The sequence below is a fragment of the Toxorhynchites rutilus genome, chromosome 3 (assembly GCF_029784135.1).
Source record: "Toxorhynchites rutilus septentrionalis strain SRP chromosome 3, ASM2978413v1, whole genome shotgun sequence".
Taxonomy (NCBI): Eukaryota; Metazoa; Arthropoda; class Insecta; order Diptera; family Culicidae; genus Toxorhynchites; species Toxorhynchites rutilus.
In genome coordinates, this window is record NC_073746.1 from 137,943,849 (window position 1) to 137,970,690 (window position 26,842).

At 36.6% G+C, this 26,842-nt stretch overlaps 2 protein-coding genes across 3 annotated transcripts in view; both read left to right on the forward strand.

Moving 5' to 3' along the window:
* LOC129778224 (RNA-binding protein 42) overlaps window positions 1-6,466 on the forward strand; it is a 31,496-nt gene extending 25,030 nt beyond the window's left edge. Inside the window, exons 5-6 of one of the 2 annotated variants that reach the window (XR_008743403.1) lie at window positions 5,989-6,273; window positions 6,338-6,466. Coding sequence is in view for 1 of the 2 variants with exons in the window: in XM_055784995.1 (XP_055640970.1) it covers window positions 5,989-6,113 (125 nt within the window). In the remaining variant the exon portion in view is untranslated. Of the gene's footprint in view, window positions 1-5,988 lie in introns of both variants that reach the window. The other variant, XM_055784995.1, reaches the window with a different exon arrangement.
* A 6,257-nt stretch (window positions 6,467-12,723) lies between these two features.
* On the forward strand, window positions 12,724-13,803 carry LOC129779792 (radial spoke head 1 homolog). The gene is made up of 2 exons (XM_055787494.1): window positions 12,724-12,855; window positions 12,910-13,803. The coding sequence occupies exons 1-2, from the start codon at window positions 12,772-12,774 to the stop codon at window positions 13,600-13,602; spliced, it is 777 nt and encodes a 258-aa protein (XP_055643469.1). The 5' UTR covers window positions 12,724-12,771; the 3' UTR covers window positions 13,603-13,803.
* The last annotated feature ends 13,039 nt before the right edge of the window (window positions 13,804-26,842 follow it).

Consider the following 26,842-nt stretch of genomic DNA (forward strand, 5'->3'; position numbering starts at 1 on the left):
TATTTTGCAGTTCATTAGGCAATCTAACCAACTGTGTACAAGTATAACATTGAAACCTTCTTTTTCTTATTATAAAATAGCTCTGCACCCGGTGCGAGCGTTGCCGCGCATATTCATCCATCTTGAACCATTCATTTTTTCTTTTATTTTTTAATTTTCCACGAAGATTTTATAGAAAATATGGAAAAATATTATTTTAACTGTTAAAATACTTATTCAAAAAATTATTTCATATTAAAAGAAACAGCAAAATCATCACTAGAAATCACTAGAAATATTGGGAATCGGGCCATGTTGCAATGACGTGAAGTCAAAATAAATAAGTCAAAGTTGAAAATTTTTATCAGTTTTTATATCACCAAGGATGATATATTTACATTAGAATACTGACCCTAGAGTTTGACTGCACAGACGATCTCACTCATAGAATCTACCTTCATAATAGTTTTTCTATAGATGTTATTTCAAAACTCTGCGGAATTAAGTAAAATAATACAAAATTCGATTTTTCACATTATTCATTATGGGAAACTTTATGAAAATTATTACCGTTCAACAATCATGTTTTTGTAATTTTGGTCGCATACATTTTATATTGTGTATTATGAAATAACAAATCATTCACAAACAATGAAGATGTTAGGCATATCCACTTCGTTTAACATGCGATCGACTCTACTCAGATCGTATGCTCTTAAACATTGCCTCGTTGCAAAATCATTCATTATTCAAGTATTATATTCTGTGGATTGGTAGCTTATCGAGAATTTTCTAGAGCGTGATAGAGAAAAAAAAATACGGTGAAATTTAAACCATTACAGAGTCATTGATTTTTTTAATGTTTTGGACTATGCCCTCAATTTTTAAAATACACTACTTAGCACAATTCTAATCATTGGATCAAATAAAGAGGGGTTAATGTTGGGGACATAATTAGAGCGATTTGGGACCACACCAAGCACTGTCAAATTAAATAACTAAGTAATAATTAAATAACTTAGTGAATATTTAAGCAAATTTTCAGTATCTCTCAGCGAAATTATATCTCCAACGCAACCTCAGCGATGCAAATTTTCACATTCAGTTTTCAACCAGAGAACACAGTTCTCACAGCAGTAAAATACCTTCTTCACATCTGACTTGAAACGCGCTGCACTTTGACTCGCGGCAAAAAAAAACCTTTGAAGGTTAAAAAATCGTAAATTCTAATTTTACACATGGTGTTGGCTGATCGCTGTCTAGTGGAAAACTAAAAATACAAGAGGGAGTATTGAATTATAGAAATATTAAACTTTTGCTGTCTGTTCGCCTCTAGCACTAGGTTTAAAGGTTTAAAAGATGCCAATTTAGAAAATTAACCTAAATGTCCAGTCTTGAAAAAGGCCATTTTTCAAGCTCTCGCGAACAAAATACCTTTTTTGTGGTTTTCGAGATATCAGGAACTAAGAGACTTCAGCATTTTTATATAATTTTGAAAGGCTGTTTTTTTCACATAAAACATCAAAATCATAGGAGCGCTTATTTTATCGTTTTTGAGATATATTAGGTTGGGGAAAAATAAATCCATTATTTGAAAATCAAAGCATTAATTAATATGCTTCGGATTGTTCGATTTGGGTAAAAATACACCGTGGTGTTATAAATTTGTTGCCATTCTAAAGAATGCTTCATAATGCTACTCTCATAGAAATCTTGGTAAAAAATCTCTAATAATCGATTTTTGCAATCTTCTCTTGATTCCGATTTCTCGACACTCAGAATGTTTTGCAATGCGTGTAAAAGGTTGTAATCTCTTGGTGTCAGGTCCGAACTATATGGTAGATGCAGTAAAACTTCCCAACCAAACTTCCGGAATTTCTGGTGAGTCAATTTTGGCCGTTTCCGGTCAAACAGTCCGGTTGTTGATAGTAGAGATCTGAATTTAGTGTTTGGCCATACGGACTCAACTCATAATAAATGATTTCCTTCAAGTCACACAATAGAATCTTCCTGGACTTTATTCCTAGTTTGGCCACCGTTTGAGCTGCTCCACCACGATTTGATCACGATCGTTTTCGCACAATATTGTCGTGTGTGACCCATTTCTCATCCCCAGTCACCAGTCCTTCAAGAAATGGGTCGATTTCATTCCATTTGGCCAAGGCAAATAGGCAAATAATTCCATCTGTCCCCCAACGCTTTAAAAGGTTTTCATGTATGGAGGCAGACATCTCTTTCTTTTTTCTTGTTTCATCTTTTTTGGGATTGCACCCAAAAAAAGAATCCAAACGACGACAACGGGGATCGAACCAAGGCCGGCTAAGACGCAAGACTATTTTACACGACCACGCTATCCACATGGCTAATGATGCTTTAGCAATTGTTCAGCAAATACGTGATAATATTGCACCTGATTATAAATGGAAAGGTTGGAAAGTGTTTTCTAAGAGTAAAAAAGGAGCGCATGAAGGAGAACAATATCTATCTCGGTCTGGGCCGTGTATATGGCAAAGTATGCGGACAGCTTATTTGTCTTTTGTTTCGTTCGCTCGTATTAATCTTATATTACTGTACCATGTATATTATACAAATGCTTACCAGTATTTGTGAGTCATTACATTTTCTGTTATGTTATGTATCGTTTAAAGTCATAAATCGGGATGACAATACATGAGCCAAAAATCAATTTGGGTGTGGGCGATGTTACTAACATGCCAACTAACTTCGATTATTTCTGTGATTTTATCGACATTCTCGACAGCGGTCCAGCCTGTGTGAGGTGCATCTTTAACATAAAAAAACAGGAAGTGGGTTATATCTGTGGTATAACCGCAAGGGTGACGTAGAACTATCGTTGATTTAGTGATCATTTGTTTCAATTGGATCTGAATCAATTTTGAATGAATGAATAAATGAATATTTGGGGGACTTCGAAAACGAGAGCGTTACGTTGGAGGCACAATATTTAGCAAAAGAAGCAATCACACAAAAGTTGTATATTACATAATACATTGCTTGTGTTGAGATATGATTTGTATTCCATTGCATCAAATCAGTCTACATAATTTTTGCGTTCGCTCATTCTATCTCACAACACCCATTTCTCGTTTGAGAAATTGTTGAGTAAACATCGCTTGCCAATGCGCGTATAGCGGAATTCCTTCTTAAGATTCATTGCACCTCTAATAAATTGCCGAAAGACGTGGTCTTACGTTGATCGAAAAATCACAAAACCAAATGTATTTGGCCGCAGTATTATATGGATAGAAAACATTCAAATAAACTCTTTCGCTTGAATGTAATTTTCCATTCCAATGAGAACTGGCAGATTATTTTCCAGCAACGATGACATCTTTCCGGATTTTTCTCGATGCTGGATGGCAACCAAACGAAAAGAGTTCCGCGCGTGTATATGTGTGTGTGTGTGTGGCGGCTGCTCCGATGTTTCAAGCGGAACCGTTTTTCGATGCTGATACTCTCTTGGTCGCCTTCTCTTTTCCTCCTGATGAATCGGCTTTTCTGCTCCCTGACATGGATTTCGGACGTTTTTTCGAGCTTCGTAAAAATAAAACAAAGAATTTTTTTACCATCCATTACATAATTATTTGTTCATCTATCAACAAAATTGAACGGTGAAAAAATATTTATAACGAGAATAGTTAAGAGTAGATGAAGTGAGGGTTAAAACGAAAAGTTATGTCATGGCGTACACGATTCCAGCCCTTCTGGTTATCTGAAACACAGATTCTGAATCAGTAAAGATGCCGCTATCACATAAACCTTGGACAAGTCAAAAACATGTTTTTTTGAAAAAATGGCGGTCGTTAGAAAAACAAAATGCGGTTTAAAACGTCTTTTCTTACGTTTCCCGATTTTTTTTAAACAGTAAAATTTGAAAAATATAACTTTTAGAGGTTCATGCAATAGAGAGATGCTTGCAGATTGTTTCCATATAAGGTCGACATGAATCGGTTCAGTGGAACTTGAGATGTCGTGTACGCCAGTTTGAAAAAACTAGTTTCGAGAAAAAGGCTTTTAAAGTTCATTGTTATGGCCGTACCAGATTAGATACCGCATCACTAATATGGCTCTGGCTCGGTTAATAATAGGATTTTCGATATATCCTTTCTAGGGGATATTCTTGATTGCCTGAACTACAGAAATATGAAGAAAAAAATTTAGATTTTTTTCAAATTTTTAAACTAGAATACTGCTTTAAGTATGCTTTTTGTCCGTGATTGAATCGAGAGAAGGTTTCCGATGGCAATGTGTGAGGCGAATGAACTCTCTGAGTTTGAAACTTTCAGACTGAGCAATAATCGATTGAGAATTATATGACTTTCGCGATGTGAAACATTTTCTGTTGCGCGCGCATCCAATATTGGATGCGAATATATCTGAGCTTTTCTGCTAACTGCACTTGATTGAAAAATCACAAAACCAAATGTATTTGATCGCAGTATTATATGGATAGAAAACATTAGAATAAACTCTTTCGCTTGAATGTAATTTTCAATTCCAAGGGGAACTGGCAGATTATTTTTTAGCAACGATGACATCTTCCCGGAATTTTCTCGATGTTGGATGGCAACCAAACGAAAAGAGTTCCGCGCGTGTATGTGTGTGTGGCGGCTGCTCCGATGTCTCAAGCGGAACCCTTTTGCGATGTTGATATTTTCTTGGTCGCCTTTCCAGTGGCATCACTCTCCCTTCTGGCCTTAGGTGCATGATCAGGTTCTTGGTGACACCGCACATCAGCGCTGAACGAAGTTAGCTTCACCACAACAGCGACAACATGCTCCAATCACTGTTCAATTATAATTGAGTAGATTTCCGAGCGGCGCTCGCTTATATACCGATTGCTGATTTCAATAGTCTGTTTTGAAAGCAATTTTAAGACTATTGAAACAAGTTTTTGGATCAAAAAGTAACAATTATATAACGAGTAGATATTTTATCTTTCGAATGAAGTGTTTATCATACCATTTCGTTCAGTTGTTTAGGAGCTCAAAATCTCAAAATCTCGGTCTCCGGCGTAACGCTTTCGTTTTCGAAACCTTGATTTTACACCCCGGTATAGAAATGAAAGACGTAGTCCTACGTCAAAACCATAACGATTCCTGTTAATTGCTACTTTCAAATAAGTTCTATTTTCATTCATTCGAAAGCCTCTGGTGTTTGACAACAATAAATTTTGTGTAACAAAATGATCATCAACATCCTAGAACAAGTGAGCATAGATGCTATAACGAAACGGTTATTACCATCAATTGCATGTTGGCGTTATGATGTCCATGACAAGAAACCGCCAATATGAAATAACATATTAATTATAGCATCTCAGTTCGGCGCCACGCGTAACACGCGTCAGGTTGCAAAGGGGGAGAAACCAAAAAGGAAGGCTGTTGGTACGAGTTGCTAAACAAGAACGGACGCGTCAAATTAGAAGTACGTGATATTACCACCAAAATCTCGTGATTAATTCTCCAGATAGCTCTCTTGGAGTGTAGGATTTGAATCATAACAAAGCCGTGGTGAATCGCAACTGGTGGCTAATAATTGAAGTCCTTGGTGGAAAGAGGTGTTAATTTATTTAGGAAGAAAAAGAAAAGGTTGGGTGTAAGAGGCGGCTCCATGGGCACGGCTTTTCAATTGGGTGTACGGAGAGTATATTGAGTGCCGTTGAGAATCGTGTTAATCTGAGCAGCTTCCTGTCAAAAAAAAGTTGAAAAATAAGGTAGCTTCCACAATGAAGCGAGAAACTTTCCTATCTCACGTCACTCGCCGCGTGGAACAAGGGGGATTTTCTTACATCAGTGCAGCATTTTGCCGAGGAAAGAGTTCAGTGAAGTCGTTGCTTGTCAAAATTTGAGCCGAGGTGATTCACACTCGCTTTCAAGCACTGAGAAACAATAAAGGGTGGTGTGGGGATCAGATTTTGTATTTTTTTTTGTGGATATACGCAATGTCAGAGCTTAAATTCTAATTTGTTACACTGTTTCGTTCCAGGTCGCTATGTTGGCAGCCGTCCCATTAAGCTACGCAAAAGCACGTGGAAAAATCGAAGCGTTGAGTCCGTACGGAAGAAGGAAAAAGAGAAGCAAGCACTGCTCAGCCTGTTCAATCAGAATTAATCTCTGAATCTTTCAACGTAATGTTAGCCCCGATGACATGCCCTTACACATTCTTTCCTGATGGGCCATTGTTTTGACATGATTGGATTTACGGAGCATCAACCGAAAGCTTGAATGATTAAAACAGAACTATGTCATCAAAAGTCAGAACATGCTTAGTGTGAATATTGAAAATTATAAAAACTCACCATTTCACACCTTATACATATAATTATTTTTTTTAGCTTTTGTTATCAAATATCACAACATTCAGCGGGTAGACAGAAATAACGAGCCTGGTGAAATTTTGTCAATGTTCAGTGGTCATAATTCATCGGAAAATAAACTTAAAACTGGTCGAATTTGACGGGAAATTCGTTTTTTATTAGTCTATTTCGAACTTTGTGTGGCCAAAGATGTTACGGATTTTCGGAAGATAAGCTACCATAACTGAATTATTTTCCTAGCATGAAATTTAATTTACATTTTTATGAGTTCCAGAAACTTTAATAATTTACAGATTGAATGCCACCCGAAGAAAACAATCGTTGAGGAACAATCGAAATACAGCCACCTCAATTCAGAAACTGACTATAAAACCAGCTAAACTTCCCCGTCGAATGCAAGAGGGAAATCTTTGAAGATGAAAAATGAAAATCGACTCTCTTCTCAGTAGCTTCGCTTTGACTAGGACTACTTCGGCATTCGCCGTCAATATGCCTCGAATTGACTAGAAATGAATTGACGAGCGTTAAGAACGAGGATGACTGATGAGCTATTCTAGAAAATGGCAAATATTCTAATTGACGTGACTAATGAATACAAATCTGCCTCTTAATTCAATCTGACATCAATCCACACTACTACTCTCCCTGACACGAATCTCGTTACCCTTATCTTATCTTAACGTCCCTTTCAAATGAAACGAAAACTTGATTTCTGATGCAGAAAAGTAGTTACATTATTAATGGACTTCCGTTTCAACTTACCCCGTGTTTCAACTTGCCTTGCCTTGTGTACCCTAATCCATTCTTTCACCAATTTTGCATTAGAGTAGATGTTGGTTTTTCCAGTTGAAAATATGATCTTGATTTGTTCACTTTTTTGGATGCTCTAATTCAGCACATCTGTGTCAAATCAGGTATTCAAATGTTTCGAAACATATAAATCAAATTGTCCTTTCATGATTTACAGTATTTTCAAGGATTCACATGTTTTAAAGATTTATAAAGTCCACCTTCTATTGGTGTTGATGCGCCCCTCATTTGAGCTAACTGTTAATCAACTACCTTTTCTGGATTATAACACTTGCAAATATTGTAAACATCATTTTTGCACACCATTTGTATCAGATTTATATATCTGTATCTCGATGACCTCAATTCTTATCATGATTAATCCGATGCACTGATCACTATCATGAAGCAATATCCCCTATTCAGACACAAGTGCTTCCAAGTTTTGAAGACAAACGGGATGGTATGAACCTTAATCATACGGATAGAATCAAATTGGTAGAAAAATTTTTTAAAAAAAACTGGAAGTGGGTTATATCTGTGGCATAACCGCAAGGTTGACGTAGGACTATCGTTGATTTATTGATCATTTGTTTGAAGTTGAATCTGAATCCATTCTGAATGAATATTCGGGGGACTTCGAAAACGAGAGAAGCTTTCTTGTTAATTGCACTTGATTGAAAAATATATATATATATGTGTGTGGCAGCTGCTCCGATGCCTCAAGCGGAACCAATTTTCGATGCTGTTACTTTCTTAGTCGCATTTTCAGTGACATCACTCTCCTCCCGATGGATTCCTTTCTGGCCTTAGGTGCACAAACAGGTTCTTGTTGACACTTGGCTTTCATGATGAACGAAGTTAGCTTCGCCACAACAGCGACAACATCCTCCAATCGCTGTTCAATTATAACTATGGATTTTCGAGTGGCGCTCGCTTATATACCGATTGGTTATTTCAACAGCCTGTTTTGAAACTACTATTGTCTACTACTAAGACTATTGAAACGATTTTTTGGATTAAAAAGTGGCAAGTGTATAACGCGTAGACATTTTATCATTCGAATGAAGTGTTTATCATACCATTCCATTCAGTTCAGTTCAGGAGCTATTAATGCTCAAAATCTCGTTCTCCGGCGTAACGCTTCCTTTTTGGATGCTTTGAATTTACACCCCGGTATAGAAATGAAAGACGTAGTCCTACGTCAAAAATAATTCTGGCCCAAAATGTTCTCTGGGATTTCTACTTTACTGTAGTTTTTGTTCCAGTTTTGTCCGATGCTCCGCTCCAAAGTTGCAAGCCATAGTGGACCTAAGTCTTTGCATAAGGAGCGCGGATCCAAAATTTAAAATGCGTTTTCTCGAAACTAAGTTTTTGGAAACCGATTTTGATCAAATAGTTTTTCCCAGATTTTTCCACTAAATTTCCTGTCATCGTACGTAGGATTTTTTTGATATTTTGAAAAATAAAATTTTGGTAAATGTTTTTGTCTCGATTTTTGAGGAAAAAACGCATTTTTTTCAAAAAAATGTCGCCATTTCGTCAAAAATCAATACTTTGAAAAAATCCTACGTACGACGACAGGAAATATATCCAAGATTACGTTAAAAAATTATTGGTTGAAATCGGTATACTAGAAAAACTTGTAGAACTCCCACCAGTTTACAAGGTTTTGGCTCGGTTCAACAAACCGGTTGCGGCTATTCAAGGGACAGTCCAATTGACACCTTTTTTTTGTTTGTTAAGTAATATATACCAAATAAAACTGATATCAGATTAATCATAGTATTTTATTTTCTCGATGGAAAAAATCGCGAAAATTGCATACTTTTCATGATGTTCATAGTTTAGCGGAGAGGGAGGCAAGTTGGCGACGTTAAGCTTTGGCGAGCTTTGGAGCTTGGAATTTTTTTCTTTTTTTAATGTTGATTCTGATCCTTATAGTCTGAAGTGTTTTTTATCATATTATCTATTGGATGGGCAAAAAAACTAAAAAAACTTGTCCACCAAAAAACTTTGCGCAAAAAGTGTGGAATTCGCCATCATGCCTCCACGTGGGGGCAAGATGGCGAATGCCTGGAGGTAAGTTGGCGAATATGGTTTGGTCACCTAACAATCAACAAAATGTGACAATTATTGATTTATAAGACAGAAGGACATAAGAAGTACAAATAAGTTCAATGTACACATAAATCACACACATATGGTTTGTCAGGATACATCCAATAACTGCATTCAGAATGTGCTGAATTGAAAATCTAACCTCTATGTCTGGATATTTTCGTCGATAGCGTCTCAAAGTTGATTCTGGCACACCGAACTGTTTGAAGCACCCAGAACAGACGAACCTTCTTCTACAGCTTTCATAGCATTCTCCAAACTGGTGTCCGACCAACATTGGTCTCTTTTTCGGTTATAAGTTCTAACCTAAGTGGTGCGGACTCAATCCACTTCATTTTCAAGCAAATTCATGCATATTTTCAAGCGATTTCTTGCAATAAATTCTCAGACCACCAGAGATGCCAGATTTACAAATATGTTTGTAAACTTACAGACGTATCTGTAAAATACTTTTTATTTTTGTTGACTTTTTGGATATAACAATATTTCACAGGTTTTTGAAAAATAAGAGGCTCTATTCATCACATCAAAGATATTTGACTAACCATATGATATTTTTCCATAGTTTTAATACAGAAAAGTTATTATATTTAGTTTATATCAATACAAATGACGTTAGACCAGCGATACTCAACCTGCGGCCAGGCAGTCTTTCTGGTTGGCCCATCTGGTGTGTATGAAGTTTGGAACTCATACACATAAGTACTTTTGCCTTGACATCATTGCAGACGAAAGAGAGGATACGGTTATTCACAATTAATGAAAAATTGCATTCTCTGCAGGTAAGGAAAAATCTTGAACGAAAATTGTTTCTGATAATTATTTTCTGTTCTAGATAAGATTGTTTTGCTGAAATGCAAGGAGATTTATTGAAAAATAGTTAAGTTAGGGTCAGGACTATGTCATTTTCATTCTATTTTCAACAACTTACATTTGCTTTCGGGTCTGCTTATGACGAAATATGGGTTACTGTACGATATTGTTACCACAGACATGGTTCATGGCCGTGTGGTGATCTAAAACTTGTATAGCCTTGCATGGCGGATGGAAAATATACACTGCATTTTTTTTATAAATTTCATCAACGAGACCGCAAGTCTTGGTGGATGTCTAATATATCAACGAAGAAATACTGATTTTTATAAAAATTAACAACGCGTATGTATGTGTATGTATGTATGTGTAGATCGTTGAAACATTAAAACACACTTACAGCACATACGTTATTAAGTGGTCCGAAAAATCGTTTTTTTCCACTTTTTCCCAAAAATGACAAAAGAAAATTAATAACTTTTGAATCACTGAATCGATTTAGATGATCGACATATAAAATTGACCTAGCCTTTTATTAAACAATATTTAACTTGCGAAAAAAAAATTTATATTTTAGTAATTATTGATTGTAGTCGTTTTTTATTTTTTTTATGAGTTTGGACGCTATATTTTTTATATTTTTTCTTGAAAGCTGAGGATTGTTTACATAACATATCTCGATATCAGAGTTGCTATTTTTTCGTTTTTTAGATATTATTTTTCAAAAAAAATCATTTTTTCCCAATTGTCCAAAAACAACTTTCTGTGAAAAAATCATACCATTTGAACTACTGAACCGATTTAGATGATCGATATATTAAATTGAATCCAATAAGCAAAATTTGAAAAAATATCACACTTGCGGGAAGATTGGATTCTAGTAGCATAGGTCTAGTTCTGTTACATATGAATATTGATCGAAGACTTAAAACATGTTAAATTTACAAAATTCTAACTTAAAAACGATAATTATAGCATATCTGATATCGAGATATGTTAGGTAAATAATTCTCCGCTTTCCATTAAAAATATAAAAAAATATAGCGCTCCTATCTTTAACCGAGAAATCTATGAAAAACTAACTCAATCAATAATTACAAAAAAAAACAATTTTTTCGCAAAAGTAATATTTTTTCAAAGAAAAATAACTCGTAAGCTTCAATTTGATATGTTGATGATATGAATCGGTCCAATAGTTCGAAAGTTCTGACTTTTTGTAGTGGGAAAAATGGGGAAATTTTTTTTTTCGAACCATCGATTGATTTTGAAAAATCATATGTCAAAAACGAAAAAAATAGCATCTCTGTTATCAAGCTATTTTATGTAAAAAATTCTCAGCTTTCAATCCATATTAAAAATAGGATCCATATTATCTGCAAGTTCCATATTTCTCAATTAAAGCTCATTGGCTTCAATTTGATATGTCGATCATCTAAATCGGTTAAGTGGTTCGAAAGTTATAAATTTTTGAAAAAAGTCATTTTGGGAAAAAGCGGAAAAATGATTTTTGGGATCACCCTAAAATGTAAATGGGCACCCTAATGACAAAATAGAAAAATACGAGTCTAATGTTTTGCGATAAAGAACAAAACTACCACTTTTGACGAAGATCTGAGAACCACTATATTGGTTAGGCATGGAATGGCTGTATATATATACAAAATACAATCTTACGTGCATCGTGATGTACAAAGTATTAAGGAATATGTGAAAATTAACGTTCAAAGACATTTCTATAGATCTGCACACTTTAACAGACTTTTCCACATTTTTAACAGACATTCACATGTTTTTACAGACTTTTTTTAAAAATCATCTGGGAACTCTTCCTTCCACTTTTTATCGAATATTTCCAAATCGCAGGAGTAAACATTTACGTGACTCTGACTTTGTTTGTTTTTATTTCGTTCGGGAAAACGTTATGACAAAGAGAGGGGACATTAAAAATGCGTTGCTCAGTGAAAGGCTGAGATGCTCTTTCAGAGATGCAATGGTTAATTAAACAATTAACGGAAAAATGTAGTTCGTTCATTTTATAATTTTACTTATTTTTGCCCTTGACAACAATACCTCTTTTATAGTGTTGATTATCATAAGAAAAATAACACTCCTGATCGTTGGATCTCTTTTGACATTTCAATTGGATCTTTTTTGACAGCCGTTTTGATTCAGTCCGCACTACCTAGGTTCTAACCATCTACAATAAAAAACTAAAAGTTAACATAATGTTGCAGTTGGTCAACTTGCCCCCAAGCGACTTTATCAATAAAAAGTTTAGCTGGAAAAAAATCATGATTGAAACTCGCCGGAAACAAACAGATTATGTACAATAGAGTACCTTTATCATGTATAAATTTATTTTGAAATTTTAACTTTCCTCATAAAGTAATAATGAAATTTGAAAAAAAACGGAAAAAAATAACAAAATCACAATTTTTCACATTTTTATTTTTCACTTTTTTGTGATAACATTTTCGGCAGAGTTACCGAGTACAAAGTTTGGCCTTGTTGTGATGCATCTTCAGTAAAACTAGGTGGCGCTACCTTAATTATAACGGGTCAAATTGGTTTTCAAATTTTACCGATTCGTCATCTTGCCTCCCTCTCCCCTACTGCCCCCTCAATACAACGCACAAATCCTACATCGGTGAAATTAATTGATTCTCATAACACATTTTAAATCAAAGCAAACATATTCAATTTTTTTGTTTAAATAAAAAAAAATAAAAATGACACATAGCCTGGTCCGTGAGAAAATTCTCTCCGAGTATACTGTACCCGATAATGAGGAGAATTTTGAATTTAATATTCTGGTATGTCCAATAATCTTTCGTCAGAACCATATACGTTTCATTCTAAATCTCCAGAAATACAACGGTCTCAGAAACAGCAAAATGGAGCCTCAGGGCGAAGGAAAAGCGAAACTTGAGAACGGATATCGATATGAAGGAGGATTCAGGAAAGGACTACCCCATGGGAAGGGCCGTTTGGCGTTACAGGAAGGTTTGCGCTACGATGGTCATTGGCGGAAAGGTCTTAAGCATGGAATGGGTCGTATCTATTATCCGGATTGTTCATGGTATCAAGGAGAATTCAGAAAGGATCTTCGAAATGGCTGTGGCACTTATTACTACCCGAATGGAGCGAGATACGAGGGTAATTGGTTCAGGAATAGACGCCATGGGATGGGATGCTATAAGTTTAGTGTTGGAAATATTAATGTCAATGGTACTTGGGTGGATGGTGTGGCGAGAGGACCAGTGGAAGTGATTATGGATGGATGCAGATTTCACGGATACTGGGATGGTTGTTGTCCCAGGGGACCAGGATATTTTACCTTCAATGCCAAGGTTATGGTGAAGGGTAAATTCTATGTTGATGAGATAGAAGGATGTGAAGAGAAGAAACTGATTTGGCAGCCTGAAGCTTTTGAAACTTATGAATACACGAAGTTACCACTAGAACCAATTCCTTTTCCTATTGAAGGGTCTGATATATCGGAAACTTCGGATGAAGAGGATTGTAAATCTCATGGGTCGAGTGTGACACTAAGTGATTAAATTTTAATATTCGCTTTCTTCAGATTGGTTAGAGAATTTTATTAAATAAACGAATACGTCTCCGTCTGTTTTCCTACAATTAAATATAATCTAAATTTATTTGAAGCTCATGAGTATCATGTATATATTATTGTGGATTCAATAAATTGAATGATCAAACGCTTATACTAAACCTACTACAAAAAATTTGGAAAAAATCTTCGAGGAGTTGATCGAAAAGTGACACGAGTAAACTGCAGGCGGAGGGATTGTTTCGAACCTTTGGATTCAATCCTATTTTTTTAAGCAGGACTTCGATGTCGACGACAAAGAAATCGTGAGTGAGTACTCGCGCGCAAAATCATAGCTCGTATACTCGCGCACGGTGTCGCAGCCCGAAAGGGAACTTCTCTGTAATGTTGCTATTGTGTATTTTTAGGCGTTATTGGTATTTATTTGAAGAAGAGGATATGAATGAATGAGGAAACTCCAGAAAATATGTTTTTTCAGTGTTAATAGTCATCTAATCCAGCCTCCACAAACCAGAGTAATTGTAATTGTAATTGTAATCAAACATAAATAACGAAATTCGACTTTTTTCCTGTTATTCATTGAAAGTAAGCAACTGAATATAATTCATGAAAGTATAAAGTGTTATGATATAGAGTACCATCCATATATATTATTTATACCTTCTGTTATAACTAATGTTATTCTTTATTTTGCATTCATTAACCTTGCCCAGAGTAAATGTATTATTTGAAATCTGCCAACACTTCCATGAACAATAAAGCCAGTTTGCATTCAGTTGATCTACAAGACAGACATGTTTTATTTGGCTAAACCGAAAACTAAACATGGTGTCAGAAAGTCTTGAGTAGAATCGAAGAAAGAACATTTTAAATCATTACGTCTATTCGTCGAAATAGGCAGAAAGAGTTCATGTGGGAACATGTATACCGGCAATCAACACGAAAACGCAGACGGGGACGCAGTAGGGCAGAGCGCCACAATCAGTCACAGAGAAGCGGCAGCTGCTGCTGTCAATGTGTTCAATAACAATGTACCATTTCCCGAACCACTATCACTGACGGGGAACGTTCGTCAAAACGTGGATGATTTTATTGACGGTTTTGAGGTTTATCTCGTAGCATCGGGGCTAGAGAATCGTGAAGAACGAGTGAAGGTTGCTACGTTGAAAGCAGCACTTGGTATAGAAGCGCGAAAGATATTCAATAATTGGCCTCTCCGACCGGAAAAGAAGCAAAGTGTCGCAGCGTGTTTGGAATCGTTAAAGAAGTATACGGTACCAAAGAGAAATGTAAAGTTAGCTCGCTATGAATTTTTGCAGTGCAAGCAACAATCACCTGATGGAGTGAATGATGGTGAAACACTGGCTCAATTTATAAACAGAGCAAGAGCACTTGTAAAGGATTGCAACTGGGGCGATTTGGAGGAAGAAATGCTTCGTGATATAATAGTGGCCGGGTTGCGCGATACGCGATTGAAAAAATCTTTTATTGACAAAACCGAGTTGATGGCGACTGAAGTGATTGAACAGTGTATGTCAGAAGAAACGACAAAAGCAGAATTGGATAAAAACAAGTGGTTTGAAGAAGAACATTCAGTTAACAAAGTGTTTCACGTGAATATAAACAAAAACAATGCGCGTTTTGTGGAAAGCCTTACCACCGTAAATTGCAAGAGTGTCCAGCACGAGACAGCACATGTTTCTACTGCCATCAGCGAAATCATTTCGAAATAATGTGTAGAAAAAAGCAAGAAGAAAGTACATCGAACCGCGAAGGAAACAACTCAAAGCGTTTTGGCAAGAAGGTGGCTACCATCGGAGAAGCCGATTCGAGTGACAGCTGTGAATCAAATAATGAACCATGCGAAGAAAACATTGATACCATAGAGTTTTTGTATAGCATTCAGCAAAACCGAGCCGGTTTGCTGAAAGCAAAGCTTGCTTTCTGTGATACCGGAAGGCAAACATACTGCATTCTCGACACTGGTGCGACATGTAATGTCATAGGACTACCGTCACTACTCGATATTTTAAACACGAAATCGGTGAAACTCGATAATCATCAAGCTGTACTGAAAGGATTTGGTGGATCTGCTATAACCACACTGGGAAGAGCAACTGTAGATGTGAAACACGGTGGAAAACGCTATAAAGCAGTGTTCAATGTGGTGAAATTTAATCAACAACCGATTTTGTCTTTGTATACGTGTAAAAAACTGAAACTAATAAAATTGTGTTACTCGGTTGTGGAAGAACAAGAAATGGTTGCGAAAAACATGGTGGGACGTTATCCTGAAGTGTTCCAAGGTATTGGCAAGCTGGAAGGTAAAGTGCATTTAGAAGCCGTTCCAACGGTGAAACCAGTTGTACAGTCAGCGCGACGGATTCCAGTCACACTGCGGGACGAGTTACACAAGCAACTCGAAGAAATGGAGAAGCTGGAAATCGTAGCAAAAGTAGTGGAACCAACTGATTGGGTAAGCAATTTAGTACTGGTGAAGCGTAACAACAACATAAGAATCTGTATTGATCCAATTGTGCTGAACATCGCACTCAAGCGTCCACACTATTAAATTCCTACAATTGATGAGCTTCTACCTGAACTGACTAATGCCAAAGTATTTACCACCGTGGACGCAAAATCAGGTTTTTGGCAAGTTGAACTTGACGAAGAGAGTTCACGACTTACGACCTTCTAGACGCCTTTCGGGCGATATCGTTGGTTAAGTATGCCATTTGGGATTTCTCCAGCACCTGAAATATTCCAACGGAAGTTACACAAGGTCACTAATGGATTGAAAGGAGTGCGCGTGTTGGCTGATGATGTGATCATTTTTGGATGTGGAAATACTTCAGAAGAAGCGCTAGCGGATCACAACAGAAATCTAGACGCGTTTCTAAGGAAAATGAGTGAGAAGAACGTGAAACTTAATAAAGACAAAATTCGTCTATGCCAATCCAATGTAAAATTTTTCGGGCACATTCTCACTCCAAATGGAGTTAAAGTAGACCCAGAAAAGGTTCGCTGTATTTTAGAAATGCAACAACCGCAGGACGTTGCCGCTCGTCTCAAATTCCTTGGAATGATCACATATCTCACCAATTATTTACCCAAGTTGGCTACAGTAGCAGAACCTCTACGTAAGCTTACAATCCGTGATAGGAAGTGGCAGTGGGAAAACGAGCACCAAAATTCATTTGACGCTCTGAAGACCGTGGTGACCCAAGCGCCTGTTTTGCAATACTTTGATGTCCGCAAAGATGTAGTTATACAATGTGATAGCATTAGTGTGGGCTTAGGAGCAGTCCTCCTTCAGGACGGTCAACCGGTTTGTTACGCCTCCAAAACTTTGTCCCAGACAGAGCGAAGATACGCTCAAATAGAAAAAGAAACTCTCGCCATATTATTTGCCTGCAGAAAGTTCGAAATGTATATTATAGGCAAAGACGTTACCGTGCAAACTGATCACTTGCCTTTTTTGCGTATCGTTCAGAAGCCATTGAGTGGAGCACCAATGAGACTACAGTCAATGCTATTGGGGTTGCAGAGGTATAAACTGAAATTACAGTTCATACCCGGAAAGGAGGTAATAATAGCTGATGTGCTGTCACATGCTGCTATCGCTGAAGGTGATCCTACCATGAGAGAAATTTATGATATCTACACCATGGACATGGACTTCACCTTTAAGGAGTTGGAGGAAATCAACGCTATGGAGTACATCCCAATCTCGGATTTTCGCCTACATCCAATTCGTAGAGCATCAACTGATGACGTCGATGTCCAAACGATCATCAATTTCATTATCGAAGGATGGCCATCATCAATTAATGGCCTTCCGGAACGGTTAAAGGTGTATTGGAAATACAAGGATGACCTCTACACTCAGAACGGGCTTGTCTACATGAACAACCGTATTTTGATACCAGTTGGCATTCGATCAGAAATCTTGGAAAGGCTGCACGTTTCTCACAGTGGAATAGAAAATACTATCAAACTAGCTCGTGACACAGTTTTCTGGCCTGGTATAAACGATCAGATAAGACAGCGGATTCAGAGTTGCTCCGCATGTATCAAATATTCGGCTAATCAACAACACCAGCCTATGCAGACACATCAAATACCAAGCTATCCGTATCAAAAGTGAGTCTTGATCTTTGTGAACAGCAGATCAAGGGAAAGAAGCATATCTTTCTGGTGACCGTGGATCATTTCTCGGACTTCATCGAAGTTGACGAAATTGCCGGTGAAGCTTCAGCGCGAGTTATAGTGCAAAAAGGTCGGAGAAATTTCGCTCGTTATGGGACTCCCATGTTCGTTACTACTGATTGGGGACCTCAATTCGACAGTGCAGAATTTAGTATATTTTCTAATGACCAAAATTACGCATTTCAAAGACAGGAAGTAGTTAAAGAAGCAATCAAACGTAATCGACAGGTTGCTAAATATTACTACGACCGCACTGCAAAGCCGTTGCCACCATTGCAGATTGGTCAGCCTGTTTTGACGTAGGACTACATCTTACATTAAGGGTGCCAAATCAGAAAACAGGTCTCGTTTTTATGAAATAAAGTTAATGTTAATAACTATTTTTGCTGCGAACGGATTTTAATGATTTGCATACCAATCGAATAGTAAATTTTCTAAGATTTGTTTGATATGCTATACATTACAATCCCATAGTCTGTATATGGTATAAATTGATGAAAATTGGAAGAATTCCCATTTCCCCATACATTTGTTCTGTCCATTTGTGTGCTTTCCCGAACAGAGCTGTCAATAACGAGCAACTTATACATCCGCTAGAATAGAAACAGTCGGAGACGAATGAATCGTTGTTTAAATTCAAACAAACAAAGAAAAAGAAGATGAAGAAGAATAGAAACAACGAAGGGGGATAGCGTAAAGAGAATATTTGCGAAGTAAGTAGGCTGTCGCTAGCGTAGAAGAATTGCGTCTCTTCTGAGGAATATTCTCAGAATCTTTCTGCTGTGAACGCTAGCGAATATTTCGCTTGAAGTTTATCGCTGCAACTGTGTCCATCTGTTAGACGCGTGTTTGATGCTTGTTGAATGGCGATGCACGGAAGATGTCTCTCGTTAAATACTAAATGCAATGCGTGCATTGATATAAAGAAACAAATTGCAACATATGACCAATTAGTGTATTGTTCTCGCAAAGGCAAGAAAGAATCGTTGCTTCTCGAAGCCACGCAAGCCATTAACACTTTGCAAGGGTCCCCGGAACTTTTTACTAAATAGTTATTTATAAACTTTCGACATATTCGCAAATGATTTCCGAAATGATAAACCAACAAATTAAAAAAAAGATTGCGTAGTTCTACGTACTAAGCGGTCGTGTCTCGCATACAACCCCTCGAGTTTTTGTAAAAAAGAAACCTGATGACAGAGCATGGACGCCAGCTGTAGTTCGTGACACTTTCAATGATCGTTCAACTATAGTGGAAGTTCAAGTACGGAACCTTCGACGTGATAACATAATGGTTAAATCCTTGCCGCTGCAAGAACAACATCACCAGGTAGAACATTCTGACACACAAGACGAACCACACTGCTCTAAACCGGAAACGCCTTATAGCACTCCACGAGCTTCGCCGCCAGTTCAACAACCGTCCGCTGAGCAGCCGAAACGGCAGATTCGTTTGCCGAAGCGTCTCGAGGACTATGAATTATATCAGTGAGCTTAATTATGAAAAGGGAGATGTTATGATATAGAGTACTATCCATATTTATTATTCATACCTTCTGTTATAACTAATGTTATTCTTTATTTTGCATTCATTAACCTTGCCCAGAGTAAATGTATTATTTGAAATCTGCCAACACTTCCATGAACAATAAAGCCAGTTTGCATTCAGTTGATCTACAAGACAGACATGTTTTATTTGGCTAAACCGAAAACTAAACATAAAGAGCTATAAAATAACATCAAAACATATTAATCGATTCTTTTTTCATTGGTGTAAGAATCAGAACATACCATAACTGCATGCTCGAGACAAACATATTTTTTCACATTTCTTGCAGTTGTGGCGTGCTTTTTGGGTTTTGTTTCGAATGTATAACGACTTTCTAAATAGTCACCAGATGATAAAGATTTTGGAATATAAAGATTGCATATTTCTAATATTCTTTGTCTCTTTTGGTAAACTAAGAGTTGAGGTGAAGGTGGAAGGAAGCCACAAATGGCTGCTACAATGGCGCTCATTTCTTTCATCGTCCTCCCTCACCCATTGCCCGAAAGCCAATAATTTTGCGAAACAGTGTGAAGAAAATTATCGTTTTCGCACACTTCCCGTCAAGTAATATCAACCAAACTCTAATCGATTACTCTTGTGATAATAAATTTTCATCTGCCGTCGCAATGTCTAGTTAAAAACGTCGGAATGCTCGAGCTAGTGCTCTGAAAGTTAAATTTTCATTTTTGACGTAGGACTACGTCTTTCATTTCTATACCGGGGTGTAAAATCAAAGTTTCGAAAACGAAAGCGTTACGCCGGAGACCGAGATTTTGAGCGTTAATAGCTCCTAAACAACTGAACGGAATGGTATGATAAACACTTCATTCGAAAGATAAAATGTCTACGCGTTCTATACTTGTTACTTTCTGATCCAAAAACTTGTTTCAATAGTCTTAAAATTGCTTTCAAAACAGGCTATTGAAATCACCAATCGGTATATAAGCGAGCGCCACTCGGAAATCCACTCAGTTCAAATTGAACAGCGATTGGAGCATGTTGTCGCTGTTGTGGTGAAGCTCTTCGTTTATCATGAAAGCGCGGATGAACGGTGTCACCAAGAGCCTGTTTGTGCACCTTAGGCCAGAAGGGAATCCATCAGGAGGAGAGTGATGCTATAAACGGTTCCCCGGGAAGATCTCGAAGCAGCCGCTACACACACACACATACACGTGCGGAATTCTTTCCGTTTGAATGCCATTCAGCATCGAGAAAGATCCGGAAAATAATCTGCCAGTTCCTCTGGAAATTTAAAAATACACTCATGTGAAAGAGTTTATTTAAATGTTTTCTATCCATGTAACACTGTGACCAAATATGTTTCAATCAAGTGCTATTAACAGACGGTTATCGAGTTATCATTAACCACTGGTGGGCTTCCAGTATCGAGGAAAATGTGGAAATATCTAATCGTTACTGAAAATAATCTGCCAGTTCCTCTGGGAATTTAAAAATACATTCATGTGAAAGAGTTTATTTGAATGTTTTCTATCCATGTAACTCTGTGACCAAATACATTTGGTTTTGTGATTTTTTCAATCAATCGCAATTAACAGGATAGCTTCTGAAGATTATTCTTCCCCATCAGTAGGATATTTCCGTAACCAATATTGTATGCGCCCACAATCGATTATTGCTCAGTCGCCGAATGTTCCGAGCTCAGAGAGTTCATTCCCCTCTAGTTTGCCTTCCAAATTGCCATCGTAAACCACGCCTTCTCTCGATTCAATCACGCACAAAAAGCATACTTAAGCGATATTCTGGTGGTGAGACGCATTCATTTTTCGTGAGGACATCGACAAGACAACATCGTTGCTGAGGGTGCTGGACGGCGAAGGATCGAGATCTGCCCTGAAACGCAAGCAGTTTGTTTGAAACTGTGAGGGAGCACAGAGAAGCCTATCCTTCAGGAGAAGAGAAGGTGACCATCGAAGCAGACGCTACACACACACATACACGCACGGAATTATTTCCGTTTGGATGTCATTCAGCATCGAGAAAGATGCGGAAAATAATCTGCCAGTTCCTCTGGGAATTTAAAAAAACATTCATGTGAAAGAGTTTATTTTAATGTTTTCTATCCATGTAACACTGTGACCAAATATTTTTCAATCAAGTGCTATTAACAGATGGTTATCGAGTTAGCATAAACCACTATTCTGGTGGTGAAATGCATTCATTTTTCGTGAGGACATCGACAAGACAACATGCTGGACGGCGAAGGATCGAGATCTGCCCTGAAACGCAAGCAGTTTGTTTGAAACTGTGAGGGAGCACAGAGAAGCCGATCCTTCAGGAGAAGAGGAGGTGACCATCGAAGTAACCGCTACACACACATATACACGCACGGAATTCTTTCCGTTTGGATGCCATTCAGCATCGAGAAAGATCCGGAAAATAATCTGCCAGTTCCAGTATCGAGGAAAATGTGGAAATATCTAATCGTTACTGAAAATAATCTGCCAGTTCCTCTGGGAATTTAAAATTACATTCATGTGAAAAAAAATATTTTAATGTTTTCTATCCACGTAACACTGTGACCAAATACATTTGGTTTTGTGATTTTTCAATCAATCGCAATTAACAGGATAGCTTCTGAAGATTATTCTTCCCCATCAGTAGGATATTTCCGTATCCAATATTGGATGCATAAAACCTTGTGCCTCCAACGTAACGCTCTCGTTTTCGAAGTCTCCCAAATATTCATTCATTCAGAATGAATTCAGATTCAACTTAAAACAAATGATCTCTAAATCAACGATAGTCCTACGTCACCCTTGCGGTTATACTATAGATATAACCCACTTCCTGTTTTCAATTTTCCGCAATGGTTTTGTTTGTATTGGTGAAAGCATCGTTATTTTTTCGACACTTATGCCAGACAACATAATCGAAACAGCTATAAAAACCATTCAATAAAATTATATTCCTGAGACATTGCGTTGGTCTGGGTCTATAATGTAAGTGTTAGCAATTTTAACATTGTTTATGAAAATTGGCTGCCTCTGCTATCAATAATAATAAACGGAATAGTATTACATTCAATCAAAAGCCTCGCCAACGAAGAGAAGGGTTGAAGCTTTATTATATTCACGCGAATATGTGAAAAAAATACCATCAACGAAGGAAAATATTAAGGAATTATCAACATCGAGTTACTGTGCGAAGAACTTGTTAATACCAAAAGAGCCCCGATTCTGATAAGTATATTGATCTATTTACGTACAAAAATCAAAACAAACGAAACAAATTGCTCTTCTCTCACAAGCACTATTGACGAATTTCATGTAAACTCGACTGGCCGTTGGCAGCACCATCTCAAATAGTAGTGAAACGTTGTGGGTGTAAAGACATGGGTTATTTAGGCAACTTTGCATACTTGAAATATTCGAAAAATAATTAGACTACTTTTTGGAAAAAGCCAATTTTTTTTTTCTTATTTTTTTACAAAAAAATATAACTTAAAAACTATGATACATACAAAATTCATGTCAATGTCAATGAATTGTAGGAAATTGTTTAAATTTTTACAAAAAAATACGAAAATTTTTTTGGAAAAAAAATTCGCTGAAAAAAAAGTTATTTTAAAAATTAAAATTCATTTTTCTCAAAAAAGTATTTTTTTTTAATTCCCAAAAATATATATATAACTAGAGATGAACCAGCCTTTGGCTGAAAATCTCTTTAATAAAGAAAGAAAAAAAAAAATATATATATATATATAAATAGCCCTTACAATTTCCAACAAGTTGTCCATACATCGGAAGATGAGCCCTTTTACAGGGAAAAAGTTTTTCGAACAACAACTTTGTTATATTTTCTTTGGAAAAAATACAACTTATCCTAATTTTCTTTAAAGTCAAGATAGCGATATAGTGTATTGGACAAAGTTTTAGATCTTATCAAAATGTGAATTTTTGTCGAAGACGCCAACTTTCTACCTGTTATAGTTTTTGGAATATAAGTCATTTTTGTATGAAGACTCCTGAAAAAAATAATGTTTTGCTCGTATCATCTTTGTATGTAACTTTGACATTTTTTCAAATGGAGAAAAGTTAGCAGAGCATGCTAATTGCAATAATTTATACAAAAAAATGTTACGAATTAAACATTAATAGTTTTCAAAGAAAAAAATTAAATAGTTGTTGTTCGAAAAACTTTCTCCATGTAAATGTGCTCATCATCCGATGTATGGAAAACTTGTTGGAAAAAATATTTTTAGAAAAAAAATTACATTGAAAAAAATATTTTGAAAATTAAAATTCATTTTTCTCGAAAACATATGCTTTTAAAATTCTGAAAAAGTAGATATAAATAGCCCTTAAAATTTCCAATATTTACATGGAAAAAGTTTTTCGTACAACAACTTTTTCATGTTTTTCTTTGAGAAAACGCTATTAATGTTCAATTCATTACTTTTTTATGTATGAATTATCGCATTTTAAATGCTTTGCTAACTTTTCTCTATTTATAAACATGTCATGAAAATGTCAAACGTGAGAATTTACACCAAAAAAAATTATAGGAGGTTGTGTCCAAAATACGACCGCATTGTTGACGTAGAACTACGCTGTTATTTTATATAAGTCGCTTGTTTATACCTTCGGATATTATTCTATAATGCTGTGAAATTTTAGAAACAACTGCTTAGTAGAATAATCTCTGAAATGATTTTTTCATTGTAGAATCAGTTGACGATAATTGATTGATGATTCATTCTTGCCCTCGCAGAACAATCGTATGTCGCAATTTATTTCATGTCAATGCATTGAAAATTTACCTCGAAGGCTATTCCGGTGGCCTTTTTCGAAATTAACATAGACTCGGCTACAGTCGATTATATACATGTTGCACCAGCACCATTATTCCATATCTCATAACTACATCAATATATCTTTGGCACCGCATGTAAACAACAACAATGACAACACTTGCAAGTATCAAATATCATGCTACATGTTATTTAGTATTGCCTCAAAGGAATCGCACCTCTAGATATCGTTCGTACAAACTAAGCGTAAACCAAGCGCCAAACAAGCGTTCACCATAGCATGCACACAGAGCCATACATTGGTGGCTTGAAACTACTAGCAATATAAACATTTCTCATCATTTTGCGCTATTCTCAAAAGAAACGCTTCTGTTAATATTACTGGCCTCGAAAAGAGTTGCATTACTTTCTCATGCTCGAGAGAAGCGCAGCTGTCATCCTTGGTGGAGGAAGTTTTGCTACTGGCAAGCAAAACCTAATCACATATTAAATCCAGAACATTTACTTTCTTGATGACTAAACAACAGAAATAAACTCTTTTTGTTAAAAACAACCTCGAAAACAGTAGCAATGCTTCATTATGATCAATATTAGCGCAAATGCAATCCTAGTTGAAGGCAGTTTTGCGACTGGCACGCGAACCCAAATAACTTTGACATTCCAGTAAAACATTCAAGATGCTTGGTATTCCCAAATAATTTTTTGGTGCACAACCTTAACGTCTGCTTCGCCATAACGTCGGTTTAATGCATTGATGCATTCTCAAAGGCACCAACGAAGCCCTTATGAAGACGGAAAATAAACAATGTTAACTGCTTGGAAGAAGACTGAATTATGCCACACAGCTTGTACTCTGCTGTAACACCCATCGATGCGAATTCGCTGATGAGTTTGTCAAGAGCGACCGCCTTCACCACCAGCGGGGAGAGCTTGATTTTGGTTGCTGCCTGGGCGTTTACATTTTCGACCGACGCGCCGAAATCGCCTACTTCGCTGTTGTTCGGTGCGGTGTCACATTCGCGAAGGCTCGGTTCAGTGCGCACGCTTTTTACTGCACCAACACCGCGTGCATCATTAGATGACGCTTACCTCGAAATTTTATTGCCCCTGGCAATGCGTTCGTTTTTTGCAGGGCTCGAGCATGCCTTCCTCTTCTTCTTGCTCATCGCACACTACGCGAAGCGTACAATTTATGACGCGGAAAGAAGAACACACTACGAATAACGCGAAAAACGAAAAGAAAAATCAAACGACGATTTCCAAGTTGGATTACCACTGGTGGGGTCCAATCTTAGATCGAAGCGCAGCGGAAGCAAAGTGAACTGGATTACTCAACAGTCCGATGCCGAATGAAAGTTTGCCTCAGCGAGATCCACTGTTTATACTCTAGGCAAGTATTCCCCTTCATTCTTCTTCTTTTCCTTTGTTCACGGAGACTTTAAATCCCACGATTTCCCCTCCGTTAGTCGTCGATAAGTTGCTCGTTATTGATATCTCTGTTCGAGAAAGCACTCAAATGGACAGAACAAATGTATGGGAAAATGAAAACACTTAAAGTTTTCATGAATGTTAACCATTTACTAACCAGGGAATTCTATTGTATGGCATATTAAACAAATCTTACGGAATTTCCGATTCGTTTAGTATGCAAATCGCCAAAATCCGTTCGCGACAAAAATAGTTATTAACGTTAACTTTATTTCATTAAAACGTGACCTGTTTTCTGATTTGACACCCTTAATGAAAGACGTAGTTCTACGTCAAAATGTTACGAGCAAAACATAATTTTTTTCAGGAGTCTTCATACAAAAATGACTCATATTCCAAAAACTATAAAAGATAGAAAGTTGATGTCTTCGACAAAAGTTCATATTTTAACAAGATCTAAAACTTTGTTGAATACACTACATCGCTATCTTGACTTGAAACGAAATTAGGATAAGCTCTATTTTCTTTTCAAAGAAAACATGAAAAAGTTGTTGTTCGAAAAACTTTTTCCCTGTAAAAGTGCCCATCTTCCGATGTATAAACGACTTGTTGGAAATTTCAAGGGCTATTCAAATATATATTTTTGGGAATTTAAAAAAATACTTTTTTGAGAAAAATGAATTTTAATTTTTAAAATAACTTTTTTTTCATCGAAATTTTTTTCCAAAAAACTTTTGGTATTTTTTTATGAAAATTTAAACAATTTACCATATGTCATCCTTTGACAATAATTTTGTATGTATCATAGTTTTTAAGTTATAAATTTTTGTTAAAAATTAAGAAAAAAAATTTGGCTATTTCCAAAAAGTAGTCTAATTCTTTTTCCAATATTCCAAGTATGCAAAGTTGCTTAAATGACCCATGTCGTTACACCCACAACGTTTCACTACTATCTGAAATGGTACTGCCAACTCCTAAGACGAGTTGGCATGAAATTCGTCTATTATCCCATTTTTACACGTGGTTTCACCCATGATGGTGGAGTTAACAGGTGGCTCGTAATTTACACTATTTAGAAAAGACGTTTGAGGAATGGCAAGACGAAAAACTTGGATTTGTTTATGTTATTACTTACGTTGGTATGGTTACATTTGATTTCGTCGAAGGTATTTGAAGCAGTATAATAAATAAACAGTTGTCGTTGAAAATAGTAACCTAGTAACTTTTATGCATATGCTTCCGCCAGCTGGCTCGGCTAATGTGATTCAGGGA